The 12,259-nt window shown below is 47.8% G+C and overlaps 1 protein-coding gene across 17 annotated transcripts in view; it reads left to right on the top strand.

The window, feature by feature from the left end:
- Window positions 1-12,259, top strand: part of ANKS1A (ankyrin repeat and sterile alpha motif domain containing 1A) — a 107,164-nt gene that overhangs the window by 39,728 nt on the left and 55,177 nt on the right. For 16 of the 17 annotated variants that reach the window (XR_011730550.1, XR_011730549.1, XR_011730551.1 and 13 more), the window contains 4 exons: window positions 19-114; window positions 223-419; window positions 2,094-2,186; window positions 5,911-6,028. Coding sequence is in view for 14 of the 17 variants with exons in the window: in XM_071768371.1 (XP_071624472.1) it covers window positions 19-114; window positions 223-419; window positions 2,094-2,186; window positions 5,911-6,028 (504 nt within the window). In the remaining 3 variants the exon portion in view is untranslated. Of the gene's footprint in view, window positions 1-18; window positions 115-222; window positions 420-2,093; window positions 2,187-5,910; window positions 6,029-11,699; window positions 11,956-12,259 lie in introns of those variants that run through there. The other variant, XM_071768383.1, reaches the window with a different exon arrangement.

Consider the following 12,259-nt stretch of genomic DNA (forward strand, 5'->3'; position numbering starts at 1 on the left):
TTGCCCATCTCCTTGCAGATTACACAATTGGGAAGAAAAGTGCCAAAGCTGCAGAGAAAAGTGTCCAAGCACCCCTTGTTCCAGCCCCTGAGCCCATCTGCCTGCTATCTCAGGGTAGGCTTGTGTACAGCAGTCTCCAGCACCCTTCTTCCTGCAAGTGTTGAATTCCCAAGGGTGGGAGAGAGCCCTGCTGAGGTGTTTGTCTCTCTCTTCCTCTCCCAGGTGATGTGGAGAAAGCAGTGACTGAACTGATCATAGATTTTGATGTGAACCCAGAGGAGGAAAGTCCTTATGAAGCTTTGTACAATGCAACCTCCTGCCACTCCCTGGACAGCCTTGCCAGTGGGAGGTCTTCAGATCGGGAATCTGGGAATAAGGAGGCAGAGTCAACGGGTCTCAAGGCAGCAGGAGTCAGGCCTGTATGTAGCTCTGTGTCTTCATGTCTGCTTGCCCTAGGACAGGTATCTTAGCTCCATTTTCCTGAGTTTGCAGCTGGCTGCCAACTCCAGCTGGAGGAAATCTTTAAGCCCATCCCAGCCCCTGGTTAGAGCAGGCAGGTGCCTCTCCTTTTTCACCGTGTTCACATAACCTCTGTTGGCCATTTCTTCATGCCTGAGTTTTGGCTCGTGTGGCATCCTTCTGTTTCCTGGCACTTGAATCCTGGTGCCTGTGAGTTTTGTATTCTCAGGACATAGCTTCTTGTCTGGAAGGAAGCTTTGGAAACTTTGTGTGAAGCCTTTTTCTTATCTCTCTTGCGTTCTGCTTTGCCCAAGAGAAGGCTCTCAAGAGTATCCTCTTGGAAACTAGTTGCTAGCAGAAACAGAGCTTTTCTTGTGTATTACTTGCAGAGATCTGTAGAGGGTACTCAAGGCTTTACAAGGCAATGCAGAGCTCCTGGAACTCTCTCCAAAGAAGTCTTCCTCACCTTCTGTTAGCTGCATCTGCTGCCCCCTTGGCAATCCGTGGTGGGGCAGCCCTGGGGCAGGTGGGGTGCTGGCCTTGCTGTGACAGCTTCAGGGTTTGTTTCCAGGTTGGTGTTACCCAGCCTGCTCCATGGATGTATTTTTGGACAAAAGGCAAAGCAGCAGTGAACAATGAAACTGCTGGCAGTACTGTAACCATGCTTCATCCCTCTCTGCAAAGAGGTGCATCTTTCTGTCTGTACTTTTAGCAAATATATAGCAGAAATGAGACAAAAGCTTTCACATTTCGGGTAGATCTCTCTCTAGGGTAAGCACTGTGCTGTTATTAACTAAATCTTGGTGACTTGTATCCATTTCTGAACTGTGCTGGTGTGAAACAGTGTCCCAGCTCTGTCACAAATAAAAAAGGTGAGGCTGAACGGGTGTGAAAAGGGAGAGGTAAGAGGGATGTGCTCCAGGAGCTTGCCAGAGTTCCTCCCAAAATTTGCTTGGGATTTTGGGAGTCTCTGCCATCTTTCCCGTCGCCATCAGGTGGAGCTCTTGCAGGGCAGGAGGTGCCCTGGGGACGTGTTCTGCCCACAGGCAACTTGAGGAGTGCGCTGGCTCTTTATCCCTCGGGCTTTTCACTCTAAAAGGTGCCTCTGGAATCACGTTACAGTTTGGTTAAGCCAGGACTGGCAAGCCTTCCCTTCCTCCTTGTTTGCATGACCTCATGAGTGCCCTTCCCTGTGCTGTGCCATGGAGATGCCCGGGCTGGCTCTGAACGAGCTGGCTCAAGTTCTGAAGCCAAGGACCTGTGTACACAGCACCTTCCACCCCAGCAGTTTCATTCTCTTGAAAGCTGAGTTGGTGCTTGTGTGGGGCTGAGCCAGCCCTGTGCAGTGTGGAGCAGAAGTGGGTGGTTTGTGTTCTCAACACCAGCCTGTCCACTACTGCAGAAAGAGCTCCCTGCCCAGACAGATCTCCTGCTAGAGAGGAGGAAGAGGAGGAAGAAAGGCAGCAACCATTGCCAAGCTCTGTGCTCTTAGGATTGAAACCCTCCTCCTCCCAAGTTAATTTGAGGAGGTCCTGACCATGCTAAGTTCCCAGGAGTGTGGCTGTAGTGGTGGTGGGAGCAGGAGGGGATGTGCTTTAACACAATGCAGTTGACAATGATCTTCTGCACCACAGAGAGAACGTCCACCCCCTCCTGCCAAGCCTCCCCCTGATGAAGAGGAAGATCAGCATGTGGAGAAGAAGATAGGCCACGGTGCTTCCTGTGAGGTATGTGAGGCATGTTTTGTAATGCATGTGGTTTAATGAACAGTTTTAATAATTTGGAAGGAGCCAGCTATGACACTGCCTCCTTTGCAAGTGAATGTGGGGTTTTCTCTCACTCCAGCATTGCTGCTGTCACTTGCCATGGGAACTTCCTTTGTGCAGTTCTTCCAGGGCACCTTTGTGTTGACCTTCAGCCTTTACTTGCCTATTCTTGGCTGGGAATTCCCTTAGGAAGTAATTTGTCTGCATCACGTTGTCATGTGGACTCTTGCCCACTTGTAATGATCCCACCAAATGCATCCTCACTTGAAGCTGAGACCCAGAGGACCATTGCTTCCTGCTTCCCCTCAGCTTCCAGCTGTGGAGGAGATGTGTGGGCTTCTGGGTCCTACTGGTGTCAACAGGGAGCAGGGGCTTGAATTCAGCCAGAAATCTGCCACAGCAGATGTTAAAACAATTTGCTGCAGAAGTCAATGCATGGGAGCTGCTTTTGGGTGAAACCAAAGCTTCCCTTTACTGCACTGTTGCTCCTGAGCTTCCTATTGCTCATTTTTATTCACCTGCCTGTGAACCTCTGAGGGGCTTGTGCAGGAGCCCTGTGCACAGGGATGTGTCTGAAACCAGAAATGTGTCTTGGTAACTTCTGTGGACAGCCAGGAAAATCTTCAAAGCCAAACTCAAATCTTGCTTTTCCAACTGGAGTGGGTTGTTTGTAAAGTGTGTTCTGCCCTGAGCTGCCAGAGCAAACTGGTTCACCAGATGCTTTGAATGTGCTGATCTGGTGAAGTTCCTGCAAGGAATAAGTGGGATCTGTTTCCTGAAGTATGTCACATCTACACGAGACATGAGGAAACACAGACCTGACTTAGAGAGAGAGCTCCAACCAGCACATAGACAGTGAAATTGAAATGTGACATTGTGGGCTGATCTCTCCACTGCTTTTCAGATGGTTTTGCAGGCTGTGATCCCAGTCCCATGACAGCTCTGGGCAGAGGAGAGCTGGGCAGCAGGTCAGGGCATAATTGGAAAGCAGAACTTGTTCATGATGATAAAACACGAGGAAGGAAAATGTGCATTGGCTGCTCCTGCTGGGTTATCTTGCCATGTTTAATTAGAAAACACCTGCTGGGTTTGTCCTGCCAGGAATGCCTTTGGAAACATGATCAGTTAAAATCTTACTGGCAGAGAGACTTGTACACAGAGTTGCTGGGAAGATCTTGATTTGCAACCAATTTCATTGATATACTTTATAACTTGGAAATGACCTTTTAGATGTACCCATAAGGCTGCTTTGGGTCTGATCCTTTTTTTTTTTTTTTTTTTTTTGCATGCTACCTCTGGGGTGTTTTGCTTGTTCTGCCTCTTGCCCCAGTGTTTATCAGCTCAGTGGCCTCTCTGGGTTGGGCAGGAGTGAACAGAAATTATGTCTGGGGAATGCTGTAAACGTCTGGTTGCAGCATCCTGAGCTGCCATCCCCCAGACCTGGGCTCACAGCAGAGCCAGGACAGTTAGTCATTGAATATTCTGGGGTTGGGCCAAACCCTAGTTTCAAAAGTAGTCTTTTTATGCTGGTGCCAAGACAGGGCTATCAGTCAAAGCAGATGTGCATAAACAAGAAACTTTTAACTTCCATCCTGGAGAAACGTTGGTACAGAGCAGCAAAAGAGCTGATTGTTTGGAGGTGCTTGAGTGCCTTTTTTCACTATCTGCAGAAACCTTCTGGGTTTGTAGCTGAATAACAGTTTGCATTGTCAAATTAAACTTCAGTTTCAGTTGTTTACTGCTCATCTCCGAAAGGGAAGTGCAGACAAAAGACAAAGCACCATGATTGTTCCAGCAGTTGGGTCTGCAGTTCTGGTGGGGGAGGAGAGAGAAAAGAGGCAAGTTACCTTTTAAAAAGCCTTTCAAAGCCCATTGCTCTGCGTTAAGCACACTTTAAAGAGCATTCTCATTATTACCATCCTACTTTGGGCCTGTGCTAATAGTGAATATTTATGCATATCAGCATGTTATAAATAAATGGAAGATGAGAAGACAGTTTTATTTGATTTTTTGCCTGCAGAGCAAACACAGTTCTCCAGCAAACAGTGGCCTTGGAGTGAATTTGAACCTGAAACTCTATTTAAAGCTTAGAAGGATGAGAGTTGGAGAACATAGAATAACCAGGCCAGCAAAAGCTGGGAATTGTGTGCTGCTAGGGAGCTCCTGCCTTCAGATGCATTCATTTGAAAGAGACAGCACAATAACCTGCAGGACTTTTAGGAGTACACTAATACCTGGCCTGAAGTCCAGGCTACAACTGCTCTGACAACTGCTGCTGTGCAGTATTTTTCCAAGATCTCTGGCAAGAGCCTTTTACCTACTGCTACAGTCTGATGTTTTTGTGCCACCATCTGGGTAGAAGTTGGTTTTGGGTTTTTTTTTTCCTTAATTTGCTGATGATGAGCTCCTTCACCTGGGAAGGAGCAGCTCTGCCTGGCAGCTCATGCTTGAAGCAGGGCAGAATAAATCCTTTCTTTGTTGGACACAGCCTGTTTCCTCCCATTGAGAAAGTTGATTTAAAAGCCAGCTGGGCTTAGAAGGAGCACACAGATTTAGGGCTCTCTCTGTGCTGCTGCCTCTTCCCAAGACCCCCTCAGCTTCCAGGGCTCCTGGCAGGGTTGCAGTTGGGTAGGTACCTGTTTGTCCTCCAAGCAAATCTTGGTGCTTTCACTTTGGGGAAGAATGGTGCTCACTCTGCTGTCTAGACAGTGGCAGTTTTCTCAGAGGCTGTGAGCAGGACAAGAACCTTCCTTGGGGAGGTTTGTTCAGAGCTTTCTTGGCAGCAGGTAGGAATCACTCCCTTCCTGGCTTGGGTTTGACCCCACCAGAGTTGGCTGGAGGCAGACGTGGCTCTTGGGGACTTGGTTGCATCAACCTGCCAGGGGCTGGCCAAGAGATGGTACTGAAAGGCAGCTTGAGCATCCCAGCAGGGTGCTTTGGATCCCAGTTTAGCCCTGTTAGTACTGGGATGGCACTGGTGGTTCTCTAAGGGTGTGGGGTGCCTCTCAGCCTTGGTGTTGAGATAGAACAACACGTGTGAGTCTGCAGCAAGGCTCCTTTGGATCCTGCAGCAAGATGCAGGATCCTGCACGTGGATGGTGCCTTTCCAGAGCAGTTTGCTGGAGGCTCTGCCAACATCACAGAGCAGCTGTAACCAGAGGCTTGGGGGAGCTGCACATCCAGAGGTTAAATTGAGTTTATAGAGTGTAGCCTGAGGGCTCTTTACTCCTAAATATCTGATCACCCTGAGGTTGGAAATGCAGGGTCTGAGACTTCTGAGAAGGTGGTAGAGATTTGGGGTTTTTTTTGTTGTTTTCCCAGCCATGCCTCATTAGGGCCAGCAACCAAACAGTGAATGAGGAGGCAAATTCCAACAGCAACAATAAGTCTGAGTTGGGATGAACAGGACTAAAGGTCTCAGCACTTTTCCCCTCTCCAGGCTGCCTGCAGTGAATTGCTTAGTTCTCCAAAGCTGTCAGCAACCTGAAATAATAGCAAATAAAGGGGGTTTGGGTGGGTTTTTTAAGGTGGGGTGGGATGTATTACATTTTGGACCTCACTCCACAGCAAAGGTGGTGCCTCTGCCAATTCCTTACTTCAGCCATGGCATAAAGAGACTTGTGCTTTATTGCTGGGATAAATAAAGTTGCTTCATGGAACACTCCATTATTCTGTCTTTCTTTAGGCTTCTGTTGCACGAGGGAAGAGCAAGGGAAGTGGAGCTGAGGAAGAGGAACACCCTTATGAGCTGTTGCTTACAGCAGAAACTAAAAAGCCTGTTGCAGTGGATAGGAAAACAAAAGGTAAGTGGCCATCCAGAACAGCAGAGCTGTTTACTGAGATGCATTTAAGGGAAACATCAAGGGCAGAGAGTAATGAGAACAATTAAAGTCTGCTGGGTGGGGCAGCCGGGGTCTGGAGTGTAATTGTTTTCTTTCCTGGTAATCTTCATTTTTTTTACAGGAGATATCTGAACGTTCCTGTACAAAATGTACACGGAGGAAGGGCAACTGGGCTGGTTTGATAACTAAGAGATTGTGAGGACCTACTCTGTTAATTTAAAAAATAAGCATATCTTGTGGACAGTCGAGGAAAGGCAGAGGGGTGGAAGGCTCTGCAGTCTTGTTGGGAGTGAGATGAATCAGTGCAAGTGTTTAAATAAGCCATGTTCTCCATCCAGCTGAATTTGAAGACCTGCCATTGCTATCAGATGATTGGCCCTGCTGTCCTGGGCTTCAAATCTCTTGATTTAAGCTAATTCAAGATTTAAACAAATGCAGGTGGAAAACAAAACCTATAGAATAAACCCTTTTGTAGAGCTGACTGAAAATCCCCCGTATAGCCAGGTTAAGTGTCAAACTCTCTTCTCCCAGAGGGACTTCTCTGCTTTACAGAGGCTCTGGGAACACCTTGTCTCCTGTGCTTAGGCTGTTGCTGGGCTTTTTTTGGCTTTCCTTCAACAACAACAGATTTGTTTAGAAGAAAAAGATCTCTTGCTTTATTCAAAAAGTCCTGAGCAGGAACTGGGGAGGATTTAGTTTGACCTCTAAACCTGAAACTTTGAGGATGAATAAAAGATAATGAGGGCTCATTGACTGCCCTATAAGACCCACAGCTTTTTTTTATTTTTACCTTTTTGCAGCACCACAGCTTTCATTCCTTGAGTCCTGCTGCACTCCCAGCTTGTATAAGGTGGCACAAGAGGTCATTGTTTTCCCACCAGCATTTTTCCAAAGCCACTTGCTGCCAGAGGCAGAGTTAGGATGCTTTTCAGGTTGGTGCTTTGCAGCCTTGGCCAGGAACAGTCCTTGGGTGACAGCCATCAAACCAGCAGCTCTCAGGCTTTCTTTTCATTGTGCAGCTCTTGCTGGTTACTCAAGTGGGAGCTATTTCTGCCTGCCTTGCTTCTTTCTCTGGCTACTGTGTCTAGGCTTGATTAATATGACTGAAGGTGTATTTTAATTATGTGTCAGATTAAAATTACATCTCAGAGTAATGTATCTGCTTATTCTTCATGCAAATATCTTCCTCTGAACACCTGAAGATGGAGGTCCTGGAGGCTAAGCCCCATTTCATGGAGAGGTTGCAGGGGCATTAAGGATCCTGAGTCCTGTCCTTTAATGTACAGCTAGGAAAGGAACAGCTGGGGCTTCAGGGTTTGCAGTCTGTGGAAAGTGTCACTGTGTTTGGAACAAACCTGGAGTCCTTTCCACTGTTGAAGAGGGAGAAATCCAAGGGTGCAGTTGAGTTTGCTCATCTTTCTGAATGCAGTCAGCACTCTGGCAAAGGGTGAAGCTCTTGGTGAAGAGCTCCTTGGAGGGGGCAGGGATTGCACCCATTGTATTTCTCATCTCTCCCATTTCTGAAGCTTGCCAGGGCCATCCCCCATCACCCTTGGTGGTGAACCTGGTGAAAGGGGCACAATTGTTTGTCCCTCTTCTCCAGAGGGTACCAGCTGCTTCCCAAACCATCTCTGGGTGATCCCTGTGGCAATGTCCCCAGCTGTCAATGTCCCCAGCTGGCAGCTCTCCCTGTACTGCAGAAGCAGCTGAGCTTTGACCAGGCCCTCTCTCATCTTTCACCTGCTGTTTGTCTTCTTGAGGACTTCAGGCTCCTCAGCCCCAGTAGGAAATGAGGCACTGACTGATTTTTACCTTCAGCACTGTTTTGTTTTGTTTATTTTTTTTTCCTTTTGTGTTGTTTCACCCTTGCTCTCTGTCATTACAGGTTGCTTCTTTCTGCACCTGAGTTTTGTAACTGCTCTGGAAGGGTGGATCAGCTTTGAAATCTGCTTTATTACCCTGGGAACAAAAGTAAATGTTTGGAGCTTTCTCAGTAGTTGGGGTCAGATGCCAGAAGGGCACGTGGAAGCAGACAGAGCCAAGTATGAAATGTGAGGTCTGTGCTGATGGGGGAGAAGCTGCATGTAGTGAGCAGCAGAATTGTTTTTGCAAGGAGTGAAACAAAGACTGAGTGAGGGACTGAAGCCTTCATTGGGGTGCTGGAGAATTTTCCCACCTCTGGATCAGAAGGGTCCTGGAGCATCAAAGGCTGCAGCTCAGTCCCAAGCTGAAGAATGGCTTTGAATTCCTTCTTGGCCCTGGATCTGAGAAGTTGGGCTTCTAGAGAAGTTCTGGAGGAGATTTTGGTCAGAAGAAAAGGCCTCTGATTCCTGTGGCCTGTTGAGAAGGGCTTTTCAGGGCAGCTGACAGGCTGGGTTTCAGGCATGCTGGTTTTAATGGTGCCTTTCATATGTGATAGCTGCCTTTGTTCTCTTGCTGCACGTTGTCTTGTGTCCAGTGACCAGATGAATGTGGGATTATTCCCCTGGCTTTGGTTGCCTTTTGTGTAAGTTACAGCAGTTTGCTGTCACATGCTGGAGCATTAGGAAAAGTTGGCCTAAGGTTTTGGGCAGAGCATCAGAAGCAGTTTAGAGCCAAATGCTTTTGCATCCCTTTTGGTAAGGGAAGGACTTGTAATCACATGCATGAAGTCAGGGCAGTCAGACCTTGTAACCAGGCTTGTAAATCAGCCAAGAGTGGTGAACTGACCAGGAGGAGACTGCATAAAACTCCTGCTGTGTTCAGACAGATCTGATGGAGGTTGAATATGGAAAATACTTCTGAGCTTTGCTGTCTGCCTTGCTTCTCAGGAGAGTGCCACACGTGCTGTCAGCAGTAATCAGCTGCAGGTAGGACTGACTTGGTTCCTTCTGGTGGTTTTTAAAAAGTGGTATTTGTTGAGGTGCTGCTGTGCTGCTTCTGTAGGGAAGCCAGCTTGAAGTCCCTACGTTTGCCCCTCCTCCTGCTGGAGTTTTTCTTTGTTTTGGCTGGGCTCTAAACCAGATATCTGACCCAGTGATAAAAGACCAGACTTGCTGCCAAGAGATGTAAAGAAATTATCTTTTAAGAGCCAGAGTATGGCTCCAGCAGCAGTGGGATGGGTGTTGCTGTAAGGAGTCTATGGGGACACAGAGGTGTTGCAAACCAAGGCTGGAAGGGACAGAAACCTCTTAGTGTGCTGTGAGAGGAATAATTGTGTAGAGCCCCAGCCTGGGCACCCTCTCTTGGTTTTATCCTGGCTGGGGGACTGATGTTTGTCCCATGTCTCAGGTCCAAGCCTGCATTTCTGCTGTCACAATGTACTTCAGGATGTTCAGTGCAGAGTTGCATTATGGTATCTACCTAAGCAACCAGGGCAGGGTTTTGTTCCCCTTTCTTGAAAGGGGAATAGAGGGAAGACTACAAATGAGCACAAGTTCAGGTAAATTGGAGGATAAACTGTCCAGAATGACTGAGCTTGATGAGACTCACCCAAGAGTGTACTGGACATTTCTGGGTTTCACATGCAATACCTTGCTGTCAAAGTGAACTTTTATTTTAATTTTACTGCAGTTGAAGGTTATTTTTGTGCCACTAAAGGAGCCACCCTAAAGGCCAGCTTCCCTCTCTGGCCTTCTGTGCTTGCAGGAGGTAGATTTGCATGCTCCTCACTTGGCAAATTCTGGCATGGGGTAGCACAGGGAGCCTTTTCTGTAGGAAAGGTAGAGGTTAGCATATGCCCTCACTGGGAAGCTCCAGCAAAAAGCAGCTACAGTGACAGCTTCATTCTCCTAGTCCAGGACCATGAAACAAATCCTCCTGGTGGAAGAAATGGGACCAAGGCAGGGTGGTTGCAGTTTTGTGTCGTGGGTTTAGGGAAGTGCTTCATATCTGGAACCATCAGGCTGCAGGCAGGGAAGCTCCCTGGGAAGCAGGCAATTTGTCCCCAGAAAAGGGTTCCTGTTCCCATCAGGAGTTGGAAATTCCTCCTGTTGGTGAAACCTGCAGCAGGCATTGGTTTGAGAAGTCAGGACCAATGGGATGTCTGTGCTTGGGTGTAAAATTTGCTCAGGGACTTGGAGAGAAGTCCCTTTGTTAAGGACAATTCCCTTTCTGAGTTAAAAGGTGTAATTAGAGGAGGATGTTTTGGAATCCCTTGGGGTGCAGCAGATGGATAGAACTGGTGTCTCTGTCTTTTTAGGACCTCAATATTATTTTCCTTTTCTCCAAAATCACTACGGCCTTCAAAAAGGAGTAACTGTTCCTCTTCTTGCTGTGAGAAGAGTGATCAGCACATCACCTGAACCTATCCCAGGATGGCCAGTGGTGGTTCTGGCCTCTCTGCCAGCCATCTGGAGATCCCTGTAGTTGAAACCCCAAAAGGATTCCTTGAAACCCTAGGATCCCCTGAGGAGAACCTTTCATGTTCCTGCTGTGTCCACCTCAGTGGTAAAAAGGAGTGAGATTGTCCCTGCTTATGTTGATTCTTCTCTACGTGCTCTGAAATGTCTCCTTCAAGATGCTCCTTCACATCTTCTGAGCAAATGCCATTGCCCTTGCTTCACCCCTTCATTCCCTGGCAGCTGCCTTCTATTTCCAAGTCCTTCACTGGCCGGAGGAGGAAGGGCTGGCTGTGGTTTCTCCTCAACAGGGGCCCTTTTGTCAGGCTCTGGAACAGGGTTTGGAGCACTTTGTTCTGGCTGGAACCAGTATGTGGCATAAACTTTCACCAGCCTCCTCTCTGCCTTCAGCAGAAATGTCAGTAAAGGTCAAGCTGGGGCATGGCAGAAAATTTCCAAGGAAGGAAAAGAGGTTAAGAAGGAAGGCTGTTGATTTTACAACAGCTTTTCTCTCCCCATCAGGGTAATGTGACAGTGTCCCCCTTCCCAGGTCAGTAGCTTTTTCATCCTAATACCAGTCTGCCCTATGAGTGCAGCATGTCTGATCTCCTCTAAAAGTTTCTTTCCAGCATTGCAGCTTCCTGACTTCATGCAAAATACCCAGACATGATCAGCAGTGGATGCTGCTGTTGGTGCTCCCCAGCCAGAGCTGGGTAGGATGCTGGTGACACCGGCTCCCGCAGGGCATGTGCCTCCCCCTTGGCAACTTCAGTTGCAGAACTTGTGGTTTATGTGCCTGTACATGATCATCAACAACTACTTCATTGTCCTGGAATCTTTAACTCGCAGGATCCAGGATGAAATCAGCCCTCTCATCACTTGATCCCCGGGAGCAGCCAGGGCTGCCCTGGCAGTTACCCCGCGCTTGGGCTTTTGCTGCTCCTGACTCAGCTGCCAACTGAACCGAGCTGCTTTTAGCATTTCTGGGGAGTAAACAAATGCCTGCAAGAGGGACCAGCAATGCTCATCAACCACAGGGTGTGCGAGACCCCAGGATCTGAAGTGGCTGGCAAAGACAAATGACTAATTCAGTCCTTTCCTGCCTCATTTCTGGTGTGAGGAGCGACCGCAAGACCAGATGGGTGTTGGTGTTTGAAAGTGATCTGATGGAGCTTAGTGCTGAAAGGGGATGCTTGGGGGGAAGGAGCTGATCTCACTGCTGCTTTTAGTTAAAGATAAGCAAAATTCATTAGTGGATTTTGCCTCATTGAAACAAGGATTCCTTTGCCTTGGCTGCCCAGAGCAAAGCAAGCTATTTCCTCTGCACATCTAAACATCCTCCTTGCGTGTCAGAGCCACATCACCAGGGTGCTTTGCTTTACTGTTCCTTTGCAGCATTGTTTTGTGGTGACCAGACTGGAGAGGTGCTTCTACAGCACTAAATGGAAGTGGTTAATATTTGCAAGCAGTTACGGGCAGGTGTAGGAGTCCTCAGTAAACAAAAGATACTTGTTAGCTCTACAAAGTTTTGCTTTTACAGTTGGAGTGCGCACGTGCAACGTGACCAAGGTGAGTACAGGGACGTCTGCAGGAGCTTGGCAATTGGGATTGGTCAATTATTCATGATTTATTCAGGTCCCTGGTACCTGATATTAAAGATGTTGGTGCAGGACAGTGTCATGTTTCAGGGACAGCCCCTCTGTGCAGCTCACTGTGTTCGTAGATCAGACCATTCAGGGGTTTGTCTGCAAGAGAGAGAGAGACTTTTTGATCGAGGTTGTGTTTTGTTGTTTTTTTTTTTTTTTAACTGCATAAACTGTTTATTTCTCTCCCCTGAGGAAGGAGGAGAGGTTAAACTGGGAAACCACCAGGG

The sequence above is a fragment of the Heliangelus exortis genome, chromosome 25 (assembly GCF_036169615.1).
Source record: "Heliangelus exortis chromosome 25, bHelExo1.hap1, whole genome shotgun sequence".
NCBI lineage: Eukaryota > Metazoa > Chordata > Aves > Apodiformes > Trochilidae > Heliangelus > Heliangelus exortis.